At 33.7% G+C, this 22,995-nt stretch overlaps 1 protein-coding gene across 4 annotated transcripts in view; it reads left to right on the forward strand.

Annotated features, from left to right (window-relative positions):
* Positions 1–22,995, forward strand: part of HMGCLL1 (3-hydroxymethyl-3-methylglutaryl-CoA lyase like 1) — a 151,112-nt gene that overhangs the window by 72,273 nt on the left and 55,844 nt on the right. For 3 of the 4 annotated variants that reach the window (XM_030928956.1, XM_030928957.1, XM_030928958.1), the window contains 3 exons: positions 1,091–1,239; positions 15,323–15,386; positions 18,888–19,076. In XM_030928956.1, the coding sequence (XP_030784816.1) occupies positions 1,091–1,239; positions 15,323–15,386; positions 18,888–19,076 (402 nt within the window). The remainder of the gene's footprint in view (positions 1–1,090; positions 1,240–15,322; positions 15,387–18,887; positions 19,077–22,995) is intronic. The other variant, XM_030928959.1, reaches the window with a different exon arrangement.

The raw sequence follows: 22,995 nt of genomic DNA on the forward strand, positions 1-22,995 counted from the left end.
TTTATTTTATTTTATTTTATTTTATTTTAGAGATGGAGTTTGGCTCTGTCACCAGGTTGGAGTGCAGTGGCGTGATCTTGGCTCACTGCAACCTCCACCTCCCAGGTTCAAGCGATTCTCCTGCCTCAGCCTCCCAAGTAGTTGGGACTACAGATGTATGCCACCATACCCAGCTAATTTTTGTATATTTAGTAGAGACGGGGTTTCACCATGTTGGCCGTTGGCCAGGATGGTCTTGATCTCTTGACCTTGTGATCTGCCTGCCTTGGCCTCCCAAAGTGCTGGGATTACAGGCATCAGTCACTGCGCCCAGCCTCCCACCATGTGTTAACAGGGGATTAGCAAGAGGGGAGAACGTAGGCAAAGTGCTAGAAATACATTCACGGAAGATCTTAAACATCTAGCTAAAGGACTAAGAGGCTTGACATTTGAAAAACAAGTCATTGGAGAGCCTGGAGGAAGGAATAAAATTGACAAAAAGTACAAAAAGGAAATTGATTAGATTAATATTTTGGATTTAAAGACTGGCAAAAGAATCAAAGCATTAGGTAGACAAGAGTATGGCTGTAGAAATCAGGATACAAAAAAAATAAAAGCTAGATTAGGAGATCAAAGAAAAACTGGGGGCAAAATCTAAATGATGAGTTGGAAAAATATTTTTCTGTTGGATTGTAGGAAAAGAAGAAAAACAAAGTATTTAATATCTTCCATTTTAATAATTGGTTTGAAAATATTTTTTCATGGAGGATAAGGGTTTTATTGGGGTGCTAATATTTTCCATAATTGGGGTTACAGTATTTCTGAAGATAATACATAATTTATAAAAGGCATAATTAAAAAGAACATCCTCATTGTGTTTTTGTGCCTCATAGACTTATGAATATTGCAGTTTGTGGATTATTCTGTTACTATAAAATATTTTTACATTTTGAAAGAGTATATGTGGCAAGATGAGAAGAATCTAATTTTAAATTCTAAGGCAAATATTGAAGAATACATGTATGCCTTCATAAAGTAGTTAATCTTTCTTCTACCACTACCATTCACATTTTTGAAATTATTAGCTTTGGCTTTAAATTATGTTTTTCAGGTTGCTGCGGGAGCTACTGAGATATCAGTTTTTGGAGCTGCATCTGAATCCTTTAGCAAGAAGAATATTAACTGTTCCATTGAAGAAAGTATGGGAAAGTTTGAGGAGGTTGTTAAGTCTGCAAGACACATGAATATTCCAGCACGAGGGTACTTATGAAATCCCACAGATTCTGTTTTGTTGATATTTATTGTTAAAGCTTACTCATAAATTATCTAGAGATTCTTATATCATTTATAAAAATATACATAGAATATCATATTTCTACTTTAATCAGGGCAATCACTATATAGTTACATCTCATTAACATCATTGATGATTATTAGTGAGTATCTAGCTTGTGGAATGTGTAATGCAATTGAAATCAGAGGAACTAGCATGCAAATCTGGCATTATTAACTATTTTATTAACACTCTGTCACCCAAATGCAGCCCTCTCATCTCAGCCTACATGAGCTGATAAGTTGGTATAAACTCACAACATCTTTTGGAAAAGAATCACGTAATGTGGTTTTCAAAATTTTTAAAAAACATGACTTTTTCTTCAAAGAGTATTTTATGTAGAACTTCAATAGAATACAGCAGACATAAAACTGAGCTGCTCTAGGAAATCATTTTACCCATTCTTTCTCCCCCTCAGTGGCTGACTTCTGTACTTCCTCTGGGTGATCCCAAAGCACCTCCATAGCATCTTGCAGAACACCATTTAAAAATACTTGATAAATTGCTTGTAGAAGATAAATATAAACTTTCAGTTCTCTACTATTTTCTATTATATATGATTTCTGTAAATTTAGGGGTATCAGACATATCAATCCTTTTCTCCTCGCCTTGCCTTTTTCTTGTAGAAACTTATCGGCTGTTCATTCTAAGAGCTGTTGATTACAGGACATGGAAAAGAAAAACTGACCCAAATCTAATTTCCACAAACCTAATTTTCTATCTCAGGAGTTCAGAAATGGAATACCAAAGATGGTTACTTGTATTGAAAAATTATGTGATTTTTGTCACTGAGTTCACTATTTTGGGGTTCCTAGGATGGAGCCACATGCAAATCAGTGACAGGACAGAGTAGTAGAAAGTGGAAATGGAAAAAGGAGGCTCCTAGCATGATGAAAGATATAGAGGGAGGGAGGAGAGAGGGAAAAATCTGCCTTGGTGCTTGACTACTTCCAGGACCAATAGTTGCCTTAAGTATTATAACCAGGCCTATGTGCTGTGAAACCTATAATGCATTTTTGTGTGTGTTTGTTACTTAAGGAAGAATGTTTCTAAGACATTAGCTATTTTTTTCTATTAATTTCATACATATGGAGATATGATGAACACACATCTTAACAAGTTAACATGTATAGAGATTGGTAATAGAAGGTTGAAAGCTGGGGATGGATTTGGGTGCAGGCTGTACTTCCCTTAGTTGAGGTGAGCAAAGTTCATAGTAGCAGGAAAGATTCATCAGTTAATGAGAAAGACAAATGAGTCAATTTTGGCTGAGAGTATTATTGAAATGATTGGAATTTCAACCAAGGTGTTTTGGGGAAACAATTAGAGTTAGACTATACCTAGTAAAATATTTTGTTGATTTGTTTTCTATTTATATTTTTCCTGTCCTCCATAGTAAGTCTACATGACTTTCTAAAATTTGAAATTACTTTTGTAATTAAGATAAATACATATCATGTAAGGACTATATGAGAAAAAATTAAAATCCAAGATAATATATTTCCAAAGACATAAAATAAAGGATATCTATTTTTCAGGCAAAAGTTACACAACCACAATCAAAAAGGAGAGATATGCTATCGGTTTCTCAATTCAAATATAAATAAGTTGTCTCAATTTCTTTTTTTTTAAATAAAGAGAAAGATGAAGCCCCTATTCTAGTTCAATATGTGTTTAAAGTGTGGAGTACAAACTTTAGAATAAAGCAATTCTCACTGGACAGTTAAAAAGCATGAGACTATAAGAAGTAAAGTGCTTATGTGGCTTGCTCTTCAACAATAGGAACGGTTTTTTTAGTGTTGAAAGATGGATGCAAATATAAGTTGTAGGAAGTAACTTTTTGTCTCTTGTAAAATGGAATAGTTAATATAATTGGGCTAATAAAAATCTTAAACCCTCTTAATACTCATTGTTTGACAAATAATATTGCCTCATCAGAAAAATGACAACTTCTAATCGTGCTGTGGCTTATAAAGCTTTCCAGGCTTTGATAAACAAGAAGTGACCCATGGTCAAACCAAATGAGTAGAGTACAGTGGAGACTTTAGTGTAGAATTATACTATAGATACACGTATGTTTTCCAATGTGGATTTTGTTCCTTTGGAGTACAATTCCTGAATTTTCTGAAACACTATCATTTTCAGAAATATGCCTTTCCATATTTGAGTTCAGTAGCTATTTGTGTAGTTGAAAATATCTTCTTCCTCCCCACAATTTATACAAAGTTGAAATAAGATTTTATTTTTATTGGCAATCTCGATTTTAGGTATTCACCATTGTAAGTCATAAGCCATTAGTACCTATTTAAGGAAAGGAGCCATGCTCAACTAGTTGAAACTGCAGTAGATGCTTCAGCATGTCTTGCATGGCAACAGCTGCATCAACATATACTTGATAATCATCCAGAAAATTTACGTCATCAGTTGTCAGCTTTAAAGGCCATAAAGCAGAACACATTTTATAAAAGCTCACTAAAACTATTTCAATTTTTATAAAATAGTAAACTTTCACATAGTCCAAATAGTAGCTTTTATTACAGTTATGAAGGCTATTGTTAAATTCTGCCACACACGCACTGAAACACACACACAACACATGCATATGTACACATTTTTAACACATGCTGAGAACTGTACATAACATCTGGGGCACATTGTGAAAAGATACCATGCCAAATCAGTGACATAAAATGCAGAGTCAGCTAACTACTGGCACATATACATTATATGTTAATGCAAAATGAAATATCCGCAGTTTGGATTTTATTATTTAATGTGCAGTCCATGTGACTTTTTTAAAAATCTAGATAATTTTTCTAATAACTGTCTAAATTTTAAAAGGTTAAGAAGGCAAAGAAAAATAAAAGCCTATGACAAATGTGATTATTTTCCTTTTATCAATCATATTTATTGAAAGAAATATCTATTGGCTTGCTAAGATCCTTTTAAAATTGAAATTCTTCAAGATAGGAAGTAGTGCTTTAATATATAAGATGTTCGGAATTTATTATTTTTTGTCTAAAGTGATTATCAGCTTCTCTTTATTGAAATGACATTAATCACATGCTCACTCTTTATGAGTGTTAATTTAAAAAGAAAATTCTCAGTAAGTTGCCATTATTAATTTCATGGTTAAAATGATTATAAATAGAAAGTATAAAATTACAAGGTCAGCAGGTTTGTATATTAAAGCATAAACCATGAAAGTTTCTTTACATGATCACATCTTATACTTCTCACATAAAGTGGCCTGGAATCATTTGATTTGTGATTAACCTTCTGAAAGTTTATACTGAAAGTTCAAAGAAGAGTACATTTAACAATTTTCATAGGAGCCACACAAAATTATTAATTCATCGTTTTAACAATTATAAAATTTTAAAGTGAATTGTAACGGGTTGAATTTTTTTTCAACTAATATAGACAAGCATTGATTACTTTTAGATACAGAAAAACAAAGACAATTGTCAGGTGTGATAATGTCATATTTTAGTCATAATTTATTAATAAAATGAGCTTAGTATTTAGGAGGAGGTAAGGAGTCAGATTTTCCTAGAACTGTAATTAATCTAGGGTTTTCATTTTATCCATCTCTTCAGCTACTATTTTTCTTACTATTGACTTTCTTCTTATCCAAAACCAGTGAAATTTAATTTGGTCTTAAATGCTTCCAAAAGGGATTGCATTACATATAATCATGAAGAATTTCTTTGATGAAAGATCCTCAATGTAAGGAACTTCTTATTTTTTTATTTCTTATTTCTTCTTCTTATTTTTTTTTAACTGGTTCAGCTCTGTATGATTCTCGTCCTTTAAAATGTCAATCTTCCCAAGTGCCATGAAGTCAGGGCACAGTATTCTCCTTCAAAACACTATTTTTTCCCTTTGAGAGATAATTTATAACTAAACACATGTATTCAAAAACTTGCCACCTACTTGCTGAGTTAGCCAAATCATCTAGGTCACATTGCATTGAGTTTGTGTTTCCTGTTCTCCTTGTCTAATGTAGAATCTCAGTATGGACTCAGATCCTGACCCTGAAGATAGCAGTCTTATTGAGTGAGATAATGAGTCTCCTTATTTAGGGCTCCATTTTTAAGTACAATGTGACTAGTAGCCAGCATTTCTTATGACAAAGCATCAAATCCCTTCCATTGGATGATCTGCCTCTATGGTGCACTTGCATTTATAGCATCATATTCTTGTAAGTGGGCAGCAAGAAGCTGCCCGCAGAAGTTCCTTTCCAAATTCTATTGTTCAGTTGAGGCCTAGGTCTGGAAGAATGATTCAATCATTATGTACCACCAAAATATGGTGCATAAAACTCTAAAAATAAGACATATGTTAAAGCTATTTTCTTTCATACATATGGTTTGTTTAAGGGTTTATACTTTTTAAGCTTTATATATTATTCTGGCACTGCTGTGTGCCAGAATAGCACATACCCAGCAGCAGTTAATATTTGTAAGCTGGGTTTGTGCAGTTGTGTCTAACTAGCTTTCATTTAGACATTTTGAGGTAAGAATGTGTTTAATAATTTCTCATGAAATTAGCATTAATACTTTTTTGTTATTAAATATTCTCTTGCTAGAGTATACCTTGCCATACCTGGGCAAGAAGTAGAATTGTAATTTATGCAAATAATTTCAAGAAAGTTAATGGTGTCCCTAAGGTGTGAAATTAATTCAGCACAGATAGTGGTTGAATGGTATATGTTCATAGTCCGTACAGTCACTTACAATAATTTAAAATTATTGTTTACATGCTTTTTCTTTCATTATATATGATGTCAATGTGAAACAAGTATGTAACAAAGTGAATTTAATAAATATCTAAAGAGAGTTGTACAACATATGAAATAGAAAAATGAACATTTAGAAGGTTTTATCATGACATTAACTTTGCTATGAATTCCTTAAAAGCATTTAGAAATTTACTTTTATTTAGAAACACTATTCATATGAAATTAGAACACAAAGCATACCTGGAAGAAGTACTCTGAATAAAGTTCGGAAATACTAAGCATTCGATAAATTTGTATTTAATCTTATTCAATGGTTTCAATATAATTCAGTAGAAAACATACTTAATCTTAGGCATTCCTCAATTAATTCAAAATTGAATCAAAAATTTATTTTAAAAATGTAGTTAGGGATTGAAATGGGTCAAGCTCAGAGCTCTACCTTGGAAATATCTAATCAGATTCTCCCAAAGCATTACTCAACATGTTGAGTCGGGTTACATTAAAATTAAAACAGTAGTGGAGGTAAAGGTAAGGGGAAAATTCATGGTTCAAAAATTTGCAGACACCTGGATTAAACATGGTTATCCATGTTAACCAGGCCTTCCAAATATAGGACTTCTTTAAACTAGGGCTGGAAGACGGCTGTGTTGGACTGAGTTTCTCAAACTTACTGATCTTTGGAATGCCTTTTCCACCCATCATTTCATGTGGTCAGTCCTCTGAAATTCTCACTTCTACACTCATCAATCAACTGTACAGACGACCTAGAAGCTAAATATTTTGAGTGGATAGGCCAAAAAAAAAGTGGCAATTAAAGTTTTAGCACTAGATCAAACAGGCAAAATTAGTTTCATTTCTAGTAGCTGAATTTAACATTGATGCTTTTTTATTGTTTTTAAAAGCAGACATGCTATTGAAGTTTATAAAATAAAATATGTGGGAGCTATGAAACGAAATGTCTTTCATATTGAACATAAGAGAACAAACTGCACTGTGATGTAGGTTTCAGGTCTCAGAGATTTAAGTGGATCATTAAAAATTTGAGAGCTTGGCTAGTTAGAGACAGAGTCAAAAGCCGGGAAATACAGAACGCTGAGAAAAGTCTCTGGAACTACATTGGTTTAATTTGGTGAATAAAATAACATTTTGTACATAATCATGCTATTTAAAAGAGAGACTATTTTACAAATCTCTCCTGAAGAACAAACAGTGTAAGTCATCATAAAATGGAATCTGAAATATTACCCGAAGTGTCTGGCCCAGATCATTGGGAACATATTCAGATTTTGAGTTGGGTTTAGTTTGAGGGTTTGGGGAGCAGGGAGTCTGCCATGCAGGTCCCATTTAGAATTGTCCCAAAGAATACTTACAGTAGTCCCCCTTGTCTGCAGGAGATGTATTCCAAGACCCCCAGTGGATGCTTGAAACTGTGGATAGTATTATACCAAACCCTATATATACTGTTTTTATCCTTTACATACATATGTATAATAAAGTTTAATCTGCAGATGTCGCTTCTCCAGTAATTTTTGTATATTTGAGTCCAAACCTATTCCTGAATCTGTGTTAATACCCTTTACCTGCAGTAATGGCTTGGGGTCACCAGTTTCAGGAGATCCCTTGCTGAAGTCTTACAGGTTCAATGCTTTCTGGTACAACACATGGTCCTCAGTCAGAACATGTTTTCTGTTCATGTTTTCCACACATAAATTTAATGTCTTTCCCATCTTAACTAAGAGCTTATCACATACTGTGGCTGTGATTTTTGTAGTTTGAGGTACGACAGCAAAACCAGCATGAATTTATTTTTTCCTTCTTCACAATTCTATTGATAGGAGTTTAATATTCTTACCATAGATGTTAGCAACCTCAGCATACAATATTTTTTTAAGTTAAAAACTTTCCTCATTTTACTTAAAGGATGCACTTTGCAGATTCTTTTTGGCACATGTAAGTTGCCAACTTCACTACTTTTAGGCTTTGGGCCCATCATTAAGTAAAATAAGGGTTATCTAAACACAAGTACTGAGATACAGTTGATCTCATAACTGAGAGAACCATTAAGTGACTAATGTGCTGGGTGCATCTACAGCATGGATATGCTGGTCAAAGGGCAGAGTCACATCTCAAACAGCATGATATGAGATTACATCATGTTATTCAGAGTGCCCTACAATTTTAAACTTGTGAATTGATTATTCTGGAATTTTCCATTTCTTATTTTCAGACCATGGTTAACGCACGTAACTGAGACTGCAGAAATTAAAGGCTACTCTACCAGTATGGGACTCTTAACACCTTTCCACATGGCTCTGGGTGGGACTGAGGCCATTTAACTAAAAATTACTCCAAGGATTCATCATTTTAAGAGGCAAAAACACAAAGGATCAAATGAGGTAGTTTATCAATTAGAGTGGAAAGACAAATAGAGCAAAAAGGTATAGAAAGTTTTAAAAGGTATGGCAGAAAATAAGATCAAGGTAAAGATAATTTAAAAGTTAGTCTGAACCAGTCTCTATGTCTGGCTTCCCAGGTCTGAGCTTGTAGAGTGGAAATCTGAGCTTGACATAGGAAGCTTTCTCATTGTAAACAGCTCATTTGATGTAGTAGAAAGACCCAGCCTTCAAGTTGGACAGACAGTTTGGTTTTAAAGCCTAGTTCAGCAGTTTACTCTATTTGTATTCTGCAACCTATTTAATTTACTTGAGACTCAGGTTTTCCCTTGGTAAAATGGATTTATTGTGGAGGTTACAAAATTGTAAGCAAATGTCTAGCCCCACATATGTTTAAATATTTTATACAGCAACTTTTCCAAGGATGAACAGCTGAAGGAGGTTATGCCATTTTCTTTCCAAGAAAACCCTAAAATTCTAATTTGAATTCTAATTTGAATACAAATTTACTTCTTAGTTTCATCAGGAACTAAGTAGATAAATTAATTAACCTCAGGCATATACAGTTTTAGGAACAAAACTATATGTAAAGTAAGATATTACATGACAATTTTGTTCTAAACTTTGCATATATTTATAGAGAGATCACAGTTTATACAGAAGATATTTTTAATACATGGTATTCTAACAGTAGGCTTAGGAGAAATAAAATCAGTCAAGTATTCTAGAGCAAAAATTGAATCTTAGCAGAATTACTCATTGATGCCATGCAACAGTCTTTAATTTTTATGTTATCCACAGTGATAAATATATTACAGGCTCTCAAAATGTATTGTTCATTCACTTAATAATAATGGCATGTTGCTTTGTGTTGCCTATATAATGGTGTATTCCACATGAATGTAGCAAAGTAGCTCCTATGTTTATATATCTTAATTCCCTTTATTTGAGATTACATGTAATTTCATCACTCCTGGCATTGTTATTTTCTGAGGATAAGCAATAGTTGACTCCACTCCAAATGTTTGTGACATTTATACATGGCTTTTATTTATACTTTTTGTTTCAATTTTTGCCAGGATGATTGGAGGAACATGGGATAATTGTGAGAAGGTAGGCTGGGATAAGGCCTAACTGTAGATTCTTTTTCGTGATTTAGTTCTTCTAGGTAAGGTTATTAAAGACTGAAACACTTCAAGTCTTGTTTTATATCATGTTTTTACAGACTGTTAAAAAATGACCTCAACTAGCACAAATACAAATAAAACAATTCATATTCATTTCCACAGGATTTATTGTAATGCTGTGTTTTTTGTTAATTTTAGCAAGATTAATTTCAATATGATTGATGATTACTATGCCATCTGAATAATGTTTAAAAAATGGATTTCAAGTTCTGATCTCTCAGATATGTGCTATTATCTCTGGTTACAGGATTTAGAACATAAATAACCCTTACCTATTTTTTTACTTTAAAAATTAGGAATGTCTTAGACAAATATTCAGAAGGTGAAAATGACATTTTAACTGACATATTTGTGTATTAATTCATACAAGAAATAGCAATTGAATATAGTAGGCACTCAATATTCACAGGTTCTACATATAGGGATGACTATGAATCCAAAATATTTTTAAAAATAATTTAAAATAAAAATAAAAATACAATATAGCAACTACTTACATAGTATTTACATTGTATTGGTATTACAAGTAATCTAGAGATGATTTAAAGTATATAGGGAGAATCTCCCACAAACACTGAGGGGCACCTATATTTGTTTTAAACAATGTACTGTCTTGTGATACCATGTGGGCTGTGAAAATGAAAATTTAGCATAACTTCAAAGAGTTTTTAGCAGACTGGGAAAATATAATATGTTCAAAAATAATTATTGTACTGCCGAAACCAATAAGATAAGAGAGATTCAATAAGATTAAGAGAGATAAAGATACATACTGTTTAATTTTAAAGTAATTCTAATCTCTGGGGTGATTTAGAGAAATTTCATAAAGAAGTTACCAGTACAATGAAGTCATTAAAAATATATGAATATATGGAAACATAATCAAAATAATGGCTTTTTCAGGCAGGGCAGGGAATCTACAAAGAGCAAAGACACAGTGAAGAGAAATCTCAGGAAAGGTTTGGGTAATAGAAAGAAGTTTACTTTTACTGAAATGAAGTTTTTGTGGATGTATAGTAAAAGAAAGGTAGAAGGTTAGATTGGAGTTTCACAGATTGCTAAACTTGAACACCAGTTTATTCAGTAAAAAAATAGCAAGCCATTAAAGATTTTCAAAGTGGAAAAATATGTAATCGGACCCATGCTCTAAGAATATAATTTTGACATTAGAAATTGAAGCAAAATGGAGAGACATGGGACTAGAAACAAGGAGAGCACTTAGGAGAGGGTTCTTGGGAATGGTTCTGTACACTCAAGCTGCTGCTGGCAGAGGCTAAATGCCGCAGAGGCTAGAGGGGAGGAATCAGCTAACCTTTGGTTATGGAATAAGTTCACAAAGGTGACCATCAAGTGACTTAGCAGGACTGACCCTGAGAATAACTATGTAATTTTTTTTAATGGCAAATGCAGGAGAAACAGGTTTATGTGAGAGAAATAGGGATGATGACCACTTCAGACATGTTTAACTAAATATGCTATGTGAATGTATCAAGCTTGTAATATACATGAGGAACTTTGGGGTTGATCCTGGGGTTATGGGCATAATGGTGAGCGACAGGGACTATGGAGGACTTAGCTAACCCATAGACCGACTTTTCCATTCTCATTACACACAGAAATTTTATAACTTTTAAAACATATCACCTAGCTCAGAAAAAGAAAAAAAAAGTCTCAGGTTTCATCAATGAAAATGTGGTAATCATGTAGGCTGATACCACAGAAGCAGATGGAGGTATCTATCCCAGAAAGAGTACCTAGTAGTGTGGTAATGGGATTTTAATATCTACATGAGAAAAATTTGATGTTCTGCTAAGGTATGAATTTGGAACTATGTCTTGGAGTCTGGCAGCACCTCCTTGCCAATGCACAGTTATTGAGATCCATGCCAGCTATTTTTATGGGTTGTGGATTTGTGACACATGAGTATTGTGGAAACCCAAATTGAGAAATTAAGGTAGAAATTTGTTCAAGAATTGATAAATTCCACAGGGTAAGGGCAGAAAGCAATCAGATTCTTTTGATAGGATCATTTAAATAATTCAAGATGCTCATAGAATTCCTACAGAAACTAAAATCACCATGAAAAGGCACTCACAGTAAAAACTATAAAGCACATGAGAAAACAAGCTAACTTAAGACAAGGGAAACAAACACAGGAGACAACAGAAAAAAAATTAGAGCAGAACAGAAGGTAACAGAACAACCTGAAAATGATTATAAATTAACCATGTGAAATGTTCATAAAGGCAAAGGAAGACCATAAGAACAGATCTTTACAGAAAACAAAATTAGTATTTGACAAAACGAAACATTATAAGTGGAAATATACTCATTAAAATACAAAAGCGAATGGATTAATTGAACAGATTACATGTAACCAAAGGGAACAGCAGATTAAGTGCAGCTTAGCCTGTAATTAAGATTTGAGAAAATTGTAAGAATGAAGCCCAGAAAAATAAATTAATAGAAACTGTAAAAATGAGGTTAGTAGACAATGCCTAATAGAATTTCCATATGGAGTAAACAGAGAAAATAGATATGAGAAATACGTTTGAAAAGGTAGTACCTTGAGAATTTTCTAGAAATTAGGAAAAGCACTAATGTTAATATTGAAGAAGTATAGCAAATCCTGAGATAGCTAATAGTAAAATGCAGATAAGACAGAAACAGATAATCCCAAAAACAGTAGAGAAAAAAATAGATTACCATAAAAGAATTAGCTTGACAGTAAAATTCCTATCAGCAATAACTGAGACCAAAGACAGTAAAATAACATATTCAATTTGCCAAGATAACTGTCAACATAGAATTTTATACCTACTCAAACTATTGTTCAAGAATGAAGATGAAATAAAACCATTTGCTGACAAAACAGTCTGCAACATCTACCATTTAGACTCTTGCTGAAAGAACTACTAAAGTATTCAGTTAAGTCAAAAACATTGAACCAGAAGTAAGAGATAAGATGAAAAAAATAAATGGAGCAATAGGAGTTTGCAGCTTCAGAAAAGTAGAAATTATTTGGAATGGGTCTGGGTAAAACTTAACCACCAGGCAATCAAAGCTGAACAAAAATATTATGGCATAGTAGTGAGGAAATTCCTGAGATTAGTTAGATACTGTCAGGTCCATGTAATATAACTTTTTACACAAAGGAATCAGTAGGGCAATCCAGGTGACGCACTATTGCTAATAGTTGAGTGATTTTTGATGTTGACAGTATAATAGAACTTGAAAAATTATATACAAGAATATATTGGTGGTTGGATTTCATTCCCTAGGTTTCTGGTTTAAATGTTTAGGAACATATCCTAAGCATCAGTGTTTGTCTTTTTTAAAGCACCAAGGTAATTCTGTGCAGGCAAAGTTGAGAACTACTGTAATAGATTGTTAGAGAAGAGCAGAAGTCCAGAAGCTGGCTTTGGCCACTTGTCAAAGAAGAGAATTCAGTTCATATTCATGATGGTAGAGGCCTTTTCTCACTCAGGAAAAGTAGCTTGACTTCTTTAGAAAGGGTTGGCAAACTTTTTCTGTAAAGTTCCAGATAATAACGTTTTAGGTGTTGTGGGTCAGATGATTTCTGTTGCAACTGCTCAACTCTGCTGTAGTGTAAAAGCAGCCATAGATAAGTATGCAAACAGATGGGCATGGCTGTATTCTAATACAATGTTATTTGTAAAAGAGTGATAGGCAGAATTTGGTCTCTGGGCCTTAGTGTACCAACCTCTGCTTTAGAATGTTAAAGTATACAGTTAAGGGAACATAATTGAGAACCATTGCTTTAGCTTTGGAGAAAGTAGTCCCATGTGTGACTAGATCAAAGCAGTGTTCCCTCACAAGATAGGGAAGAGCATATGAACATGAAATGCAACAGAGTGTGAAGATCGCAGAGACAGAGGCATGGAAATGTCCTGGAGGGAAAGTGTAAATAAATAAAAATGCCCACATAGAAAGTTAAGGTTCTATCAATAAAGTGGTAGCTGTGGCCAAATAATAATTTAGAAATGCAGGAGAGGTTTGTTTTGTTTTGCATTTGTTTTATTTTGTTTTTCACATTTAGAAGGAGAACATGTAAGTAAATAGCTTGGATTTTCCATTTACTCACATCTAGATGCTTTGGATTCAAAAATCAATGTATTTATATATTAGCATGTTATTGTAATCATTACATTTGTATTAAAACTTTTTCTCCTTTTCCATCCTTAGCCACCTTCTCCAGTGTTATGTTCATTTAAGAACATTTTATTTTCACACATCTTGATTAAATTTACAGATTATCTAAAACATAAACTTAGATTATAGTGATTGGAATAGCAGAGCGATGAGCTTCCTGTTCAGCATAACTTTCAAATTTTACTTGAATGTATCCCCTTTTATCCTTTCCTATCCCTCATAACTGCTTGAATGGCTTATAAAACTACTCAATACTAAAACATATTTTAATTGACAGTTTAACACTTCCATAATTTCTGTAACCTAATTTGGTTACATCTTCGAATCAATGGCTATGTACTGAATCATTGAATATGTATTTTATTTTTCTACTCCAAAGACTGTTAGGAATTTCATAGTGCATCTTCCAATCAATAGCATACTAGAATTAAAGAAATAGGATATTATCTTGTGTTTTTGCCTCTACCTTTTCTCTGGTATCTGCTTCCACTGCCCCCACAGAGTTATATTTCTGGGAAAGAAATCTGATCTTGCCACTACTTTACCTAATAATTTTCAGTGCCTCAAAACAATTTTGAGTGATCTCAAAGTCCAGACAACTTGGAATGGCATTCAAAGGCTCTGCTTTCTAAACCCTTTCATATTGTAGCCCCCGTATTCGATCTCCAGCCTCATTTCCCACCATCCTTCTATCTTTTATGTAGCTTGCTTCATTCATTCCTAAATATCATACTCATTATGCATTATTTCAGTACAAGAATTGTAAACATCTCTGAAGTAAGTTTAATAAAATGGTATTGATGTTGAGTTGGAAATAGCTAAAGCAGCCTTTTCCTAAAGCTTAATTATTTAAGATTAAAATGGATCTTTGTCTTTGCAGGAAAAGCTTGACTTTTTATATTAGAATGAGTTACCGAAGAAGCTTATGGAATATCTTTATTCTGAGCCTTCTAAACACATTAGACACTCTTCTGTTTGGAATGATTTAGAACCCATGAGAGAGGGAGAAAAAATGAACTCTGAGGCTATGCCCAGTTCCAGGACCTTTGGATGATTAATGACTGTATCTAAATGAGGCCAAAATATCCAGATGAGAGTAAGAAGAAAAATTCAGTTAGTCTTCTACATGGTCTCCCTGTATGTTTCCAAAGACTGGATATTTAACAGTTGGGTGTATGTAATTATTTAAATAAAACCATATATTTCACTAGTATTTTCTGCTTTGAATGTTAATATGTTGCTATGGTATGAATAACTTTACCAGATAATCACTTACTAGTTATTCCCATCTGTCATCGAATACATGTATCAAATTGTAATTATTATAGAAAGATAAAAATGTGAGTTGATTGAAAATGCTTCAAACTTTATTTGGTTTGGTCTAAGGATAAAATAATAATAAAGCAATAGTGCAAAATAAATTTTCCTGATGCAGTTTTGACTAATTCTTGTTATAAAATGGAAATGGCTTATTTACCATATGCATATTTATAAGGCTCTATTTTTAATCTAGGTATGTGTCTTGTGCTCTGGGCTGTCCATATGAAGGAATTATTACACCGCAAAAAGTAACAGAAGTAAGCTACATCTCCAGCTTTTTTGGTTTATGGTAACATGATATATATTATTTTTAAAAGTGGAGTTTCTTACTGTTCACTGAATCTGCATAGCATGAAGCCATAGATTAAGAGATGAGCCCTGAAGACATATTTGATCACTTAACTAATAGTTTCATTTTAACACTGAAGTCCTATACATTGGCTATTACTTTTCAACGTTAAGGGACAGTTGAGTCCTACAATTTGGGTGCTCAAAGGTGGAAGGGATGAAAGTATGAATTTTGTTTTTCTGTGGTTATAACATAGTGAGTGGCCTTTGCAATCTCCATCAGAATGTCAGGGCAGTTTGAGGAGAAACCCTTAAACTTTGCCTTGGTTGCTTAGGTAGCATCCCTATTTTTCTCCTGCATACTTTGGCCCATTATATCAGAGTATACACTACTTTTGTGTTTTTGTCCTTTTGTGATCCTGTAGATCTTACTGCTGTGATTAAGTTGCTGTTTTTCCAGAACAATTTTACAACAATAGATTATAGTCATTAAGGCCCTGATTACTGAAGTTTATTTTCTTCCTGTCCTTTATTATTTATTTATACCAATGAGTACAAAATGCACTGTCTTTGAGATTATATTAGATTGTCTCAGACATTTATTTGTATATAAAGTACATTAATATAGACTTGTTTTTAAGGTTAATTTTGACAAATTTAGTAATTTGTCAAAAATTTGGCACCAAAGCAGTGAAGATGGCCTTATAAGAAAATCCAAATTTAGGCAGGATAAACTTTCAGTTTAAAGCCATTCCTCTTTTGTGCTTTCATTTGAACTTTTGGAATCTACTGCAGATTTTTCAAATGAAAACTATCCTTTTATCATTATTTACACAAGATCCTTCCACACAGAGGCACATATACTATAAAATAACACCATTCATATTTTGTAGATTTTCACTTGCATGGGACCCTTCCAAGGGTCTAACATTAATTTGCATTCACAATTGTATATATATATTTTTAAAGAATACCTCCAAAGGGTATGACTTCAAGCTGGCCCCACAAAACCTTGATCCACCTTTGCTTACCAGCAGACTTGCTTTATTCCTTTTGCTATGCACCACATAGGAGTGAACCACACACACCTTGGGTGAGGATCTCCATTTCTGTACCCGAATGCCTAAGGTGCTACTGCAGAGTCATGTAACAGGAATAATTCAGGGCCAGAAACCTTAAAGGGGCCTTTTGTGTGATTCTAATACATTTTGTGCTTAACTCACTCTCTTCTCTCTGAAATTACTACTTCAAACTTTGATTACTCTGTTCACAGTTTGGTCCTTCCCCTCATTGTCTCCCTCCCCAGTTTTTGCTTTCTCATTACACTGTCCTTGGCATTTAGCTTTTTCCCGACCTGGAATGTTCTTTGCATTTTATATGTCAGCTGCCTGGAAGCCATTAACATTTGCATTTGATATTCTTCCTTGTACATTGTTCTCAGATCCTTCCTTCTCACCCTCTTCAACGAGTTAGCAAGCACTTTATAATAAAGCTTACTTTATTTCAAGTTGTCACATAGGTTAGACTCGTTTCTTTGTTTGAAAATTCTTATTTTAGCGAGTATTTATTTATTCCTCAGTAGGGTTGACTAAGATCTATCCTCACTTGACTTAAGGATCTGTATTAACATGAGCCATGTCAGTATTCATTTCCCCATTATATCCTGGGACCTAGCACAGCGCCTGCATAAAATAGGCATTGAAGAAATACATATGAAATGAATGAATGAATCAGTATTACTTACCAGATTGTGTATCAAATGACTTTTATACATTCTCATTTCACTTTTACAACCAAACACGTCATTATTAAAATTGTTTTTATCGTTTTTTTTTTTTTAAGAACAAAGTAACCAAGGCTTAGAAAATATGCTAAAAGAAGGTGTTTTGTTGTCTGTATTCTACAGATTAGGGATTGAGGCTTAAGTAGGCTAACCTTCCACCCAGTGTCACATGAGTAGGATGAGTGGGAGCTGAGATTTAAATTCAGGTTTCTCTGATTCCCGAACCCATGTCTTTGTCTAAATACCATGCTGCCTTTATGCATTCATCTTGCTCTTTGAAAGTAACATTATTCAGCTTGAAGAGATCTTGTAATTTGCCTCAAAGTATATATATCTATGAGCCAGAAAAATTAGGCCAGAAATATTAAATGACTCTACCAGTTGCAAAGCTACTTAAGGAGCTGAAGTTAATATAGTTGATCATTGAACAATTTGGAGGTTAGGGACCCCACACTCCACACGCACAGTCAAAAATCTAGATATAACTTTTGCTCCCCAAAACTTAACTACTAATAGATTACTGTTGAGTGGGAGCCTTATAGATAATGTAACCCACCAATTAACACATATTTTGATTTTCGCTATCTTGAAACGGTGGGCAAATGTAGCTGGAGACCTCAGTCTATGGTGCATATTGAGCAATTCAGCTTTCTCTTATGCATGACTTTTTTCTGCTTCTTGGGAGCACTTCCAGCATCACTAGTTGCACTTCTTATGAGTTTCATGGTGTTAAGGTTTATGGTATTGCACTAAACATAATGAAAAACACATAAGAACTGCAAGACATCACATTGTACTGTGATATGCAATTTACTGGAGAGATGAACTGTTCATATAGAGATGATTAGCATCACCAGGATTTTGAGCACACTGGAATAGCACTAGGAGGTGGCTACAAAATTATTACAGTAATACAGTATGTATCACAATTTTATGCAGTTACGATTTAGTATTGAATTACATGTACATTTCTCTTAAATGAGAATGGCACTATCTACAGTCTGTGTGCATGTTTTGATAAATTTCAACTTTTAAAAATACATTTGTATTATTTTATAGTAAATGAGAAAAATAGATTAGTATTAATATATATTTTATATATTCATGACATGCTTTTTACTTTTTTTGACATTTCTATGCTATGGGATTTGTCTGCAAGTTTTTTCAAACTGTTGAAAATCTCCGAAAAAAATTTAATATGATTATTTAAAAAAAAAATTCATGTACAAGTGGATCCAGAGTTCAAACTTGTGGAGTTTAAGGGTCAGTTGTATAGATATCTTTTGACCCCTAAACTAATAGTTTGAGAAATACTACTTCCAAAGTAAATCTGTAATGCTTTGGTTTGATTATAGTGTTGAGAAACATACGCCTCCCATAATTGACATTGTAGCTTGTAATTTCATAGTGGAACAAATAGCTGGATAAAAAGATAAGGTAGATATGACTCTAAGGCAAACTTGAATATTAGAAAAAGGTAATTGCAGTAATATCAAATTCTTTTATAATGTTTAGAATAAGCAAAAAAAAAAAAAAAAAAAAAGACCAAAAATACATTATATATTTTTCATGGACATTACTGGTCTTAGTTGTAATTTTTTACCTTTAGATGATGTTAGTTGTGGCACAAGAGGGTTTGAGTCTCTTCATTTCCATTATTTTACTAGCACTTCACCTTTATCAACAGGTGTCTAAGAGATTGTACAGCATGGGTTGTTATGAGATCTCTCTAGGAGACACAATTGGAGTGGGAACTCCAGGAAGTATGAAAAGAATGTTGGAAAGTGTGATGAAAGAAATCCCACTGGGTGCTCTTGCTGTTCACTGTCATGACACCTACGGACAAGCCTTAGCAAATATCCTTACGGCCCTTCAGGTATTTTGTACTCTTTGTGTGTTATGTGTGTACATAGGGTGTTCATCTTTATCTGTAATATAAACATACTGAGAGTTGTATTGTTACAATTTTTATAAAATATTATGAATCTAATTTTAACCAGTGTCTTCACATGACAGGTACTTGGGAAATATTTGTAAATTTCACATTCTTTTTAGGGCAATGAAGATCTCTTATTAATTTGATTTGATAAAATCTGTAATCTGTTCTTTTGAAAAGTATTAATCTTAGTAGAGTTATGTCTGCTTCTCTTCCCATATTCTGTCAACCGTAACATTTAATAGACTGAAATACGATGACATTTTAAGCAGTGCAAAACATAAAAATAGTAGACTATCATAATCATGAAACTAATGCTTTGGTGATTTCATGCTCTATGATGGGAAGATATGGTGCTGAAATATAGTATATTTTGCTTAAAATGTTTTCCTGATGTTGGCAAGCTTACTTTAGACAGAACTTATGTTTTTTAATCAAGTATATTTAATTATATGATAAAGTGAAAAGATCTAGAAAATTGGAAGACTACGAATTGCTTATTACATTCTGTGTTATTTTAAATGTATTCATTTGAAAGAATAGATATAAGTGGCATTAAAATAGTATTATTTTAAAATTAATGTCAGGTTCTTAAACGCCGCTAAAAATGATTTGTTTGATATTCTCAGAACCCAAGATTTTGACAACTAAAGATAAGACTATATAAAAGTTTTCTGGTTGGAGGCTGAAAACCAATATGTAAAGCTTAATATCACAGTCCTAAAGTATACAGTTGGTTGGCAGAAGTTAAAAAACAATAGGGATATCAAGTTCCACAAGGGCTTATTTTGACTTTGTAACATATGTGAACAAATCCTTATTTATCGTCTGGAAGCAAGAAAGGAACATTCTATTGAATCAGAGAAAAGAGAAAATGTTTTTTCATGGTCTTTGGGGCATGGGAATTTTTACAATTTTCCCTCCCTGTGTATTCTAGTTTCTGAAACATTAGAAAACTAGGCAGCACTTCCGGATCCTGTGTTCAGCTGCAACTGGAAGTTATTAAGTGTTTCTGAAGGGCGCACTCTCTCTCTCTCTCTCTCTCTCTCTCTCTCATTTCTCTGTATGAATATATCTTCTATATTTTAATACTTTGAGTAATCACTTATTTGTGTAGCGTACTTATTATAGAATGAATGACAGTTTAGCTCTTCAGGATGAAGGGCTATAGAACAAGGTATGGAACCTCAAACTTCTGCTTCTGGACTATATCTGCCTCTTGAAAATGCCCAAGTAAGAAAACATTGCTGATACCCCTATGCAGTTTGAATGGTTAAGGAAGGCCTATCTGAAGAAGCAATTGTTGAAATCATATCTAAAGAATGAGAAGGAACTAATCCTAAAATGGTGTGTATGTGTTGTGTGTGTGTGCACGTGTGTGAAAAGAATGTTTTAAGCTGATGAAACATCATTTGAGCAAAAGTCCTTGGGGAAGGAGAGGATTATGTCCTAGTAACTAAAAGAAGACTAATGTATTCAGATAAATTAAGGTTTATGAAATTTGCTATATTGGTTGAACTGCATTGTCTCTATTTTCTGAGAGATTTGGACTGAAATTCTGGTCCATTTTTCCATCTTATAACAGCCATACAGGGGACAGGAAATAACCTTGGGCCCAAGCAGATGAGGAACATGAATGAGAATATATGTAAGGGCAGAACTCCCCAAAAGACCACACCCCCAGTCAAAGGGTGAATCAGCAAAAGATCCACCCCATAAAGGCAGAGAGCAAGCATATTCACGTCTCATGGCTTGGCTATGAGTAGAGGAGAAATAGGACATATCTCTTTATACTACACAGTGTTTTGTAGACCTTCATGTGGGTTTAGGGTTCAAGTTCACATACCTGCAGAACTGGAAAGACCTAAGCAGATGAGTTACTTTCAAATGCTTATGGGTTAGTAGCACTGCAGGTGCCAGAAGAATATTCTTATAAAATATATATTAATATATAATATATGTATATATTATATGCATATATGTATTACATATATATGAATATATATATATATTTTTTTAAGGAACAGATCTTCAGCTTACACTAAACTATTTGAGATCTGTGTGTCTGCGTGCACACATGCACGTGTGTGTGCAGGGGAGAGATTGATACTGCACCCCTCAGTGGCTCCTGTGATAAAAGAATGTCTGTCTAAGTGTCAGGATCTAAGGATCTGTGTTTTCTGTTTTCCTACCATGTGCAGAAGCTCTATTGTGTCCATGGGACGCTGGGGCAGAAGGGAAGGAAGGGGCCTTGGAAAGCAATAGTATACTCTGCGTTACATTGCCCCAGAGCTTAATTTGTAGCCACAGTGTAAATACATGGATAAGAGAGTAAAAGTGGCTTGCATAATAAGCAACATTGATATAAGGCCAGAGAAGCTACTATAAATGAGTGATTGAGAAAATGGTCAAAAAGCAGAGATGTAGAGCTTTCTGTCTATTCCGCCGTCAGCAGGCATAGAGTTCGATAACGCATTGACATCATAAAAAAGATATATACACAACTGCTTTCTTGAAACTGTATGTAACTGAGACAGTGTTCAAATGTTTTGAAACGTTTATGTTTATGAAAGACAGCCACATGTGGTACTGGAATGTCACTGCAAACACACATGTGGACTGGTCCTGAGTGGCGCTGAGTGAGGTTTTCACCAGTGCTCTCTTCTCACCCCTCTTCCAACAACAATAAAAACACAATGAGCAGGTTTAACTTTAGAGGAGAAGAAAATATATTGAAGGAAACTGTCAGTGTTTGAATAGAAGGAGAATCAGGGAAATCTAACTTCATTATGAACAGGGCCAACCTTGGCTTTAGGAAGCAGAGGCCATACTTTATTTTTTAAAAATGGAATCTTTGAAGTGGCTTCTAGTAAGATCGGTGGTGGATATGGACTAGATATCATTTGCTTTAATTTAGGGGTGGAGAAGCAGTTTACAGCGCTTCAGACTAGAAGTTAATATTAAGGCAAGCAGACATGTAATAAGTGGAAACTTGGCCACAATGATAGGAAACAAATGAAAGTTATAAATGGAACGTCCCCCTCAGTCTGGAAAGCACACACTAATAGTGTAGTAGAGGGATCTGAGGGATCTTTCTTGGGTTCCTGGGTTTTATTGTTTTTTTAAATTACTTAAATATATGATTTATGGGACCAGAGATGGTTGTATGGAATTCAAGAATAATTATCATATTATTTAATATAGAGAAATTATTCTGAGCATGTCGATCCCAGTGTGGGATATTTATAATCCCTCAAAACCAAAAGAGCAAGAAAATGAGGTGCCAAAACGTACAGCAATTTTAGTCACGGAAGAAATGGATGTGGCCCAATATACTTTCGTAATTTTTAATGTAAAAATTTAGCTTCACCCTTCTGCCAAGTACCTAAGTAAAAGGCCAGTTAACAAACTGTTTAATCTAATTAATTTCTCAGCCTATGTTTTTCTCCACTGAAATGAGGAAACAAATGAGATCCAATACTGAAATAACAGCTACACATTGATTGGTAGCACAAAGACAAAGAACAGGCAATATTTGGATTTCTTCTGAAGAAGCACTATGTGCCTTTTCTCTTAAACTTAATAAACTTTAATGTGCCTTTTCTCATAATGTTTTTCATATGCTTACTGTTCTCTTTTAGAAAAACCAAATTGTTTACCTAATTTTTACATCAAATGCTTTCAGTTTTTAGATTGACTCTTAACAAACCATGTTTAACAGCCTCCAAATAGCAAATCTTTCTTCAGAGAATGTTTTTTAGTTTCTCAAGAAGAAATTTTAAAAATTCCCATTACTAGCCAGATAAACCTCTTTGTTTCTCAGTTCTATATTTGTAAGAATGGACATACGATGTCTACT

This window comes from Rhinopithecus roxellana, chromosome 4, assembly GCF_007565055.1.
Source record: "Rhinopithecus roxellana isolate Shanxi Qingling chromosome 4, ASM756505v1, whole genome shotgun sequence".
In the NCBI taxonomy this organism is placed as follows: Eukaryota; Metazoa; Chordata; class Mammalia; order Primates; family Cercopithecidae; genus Rhinopithecus; species Rhinopithecus roxellana.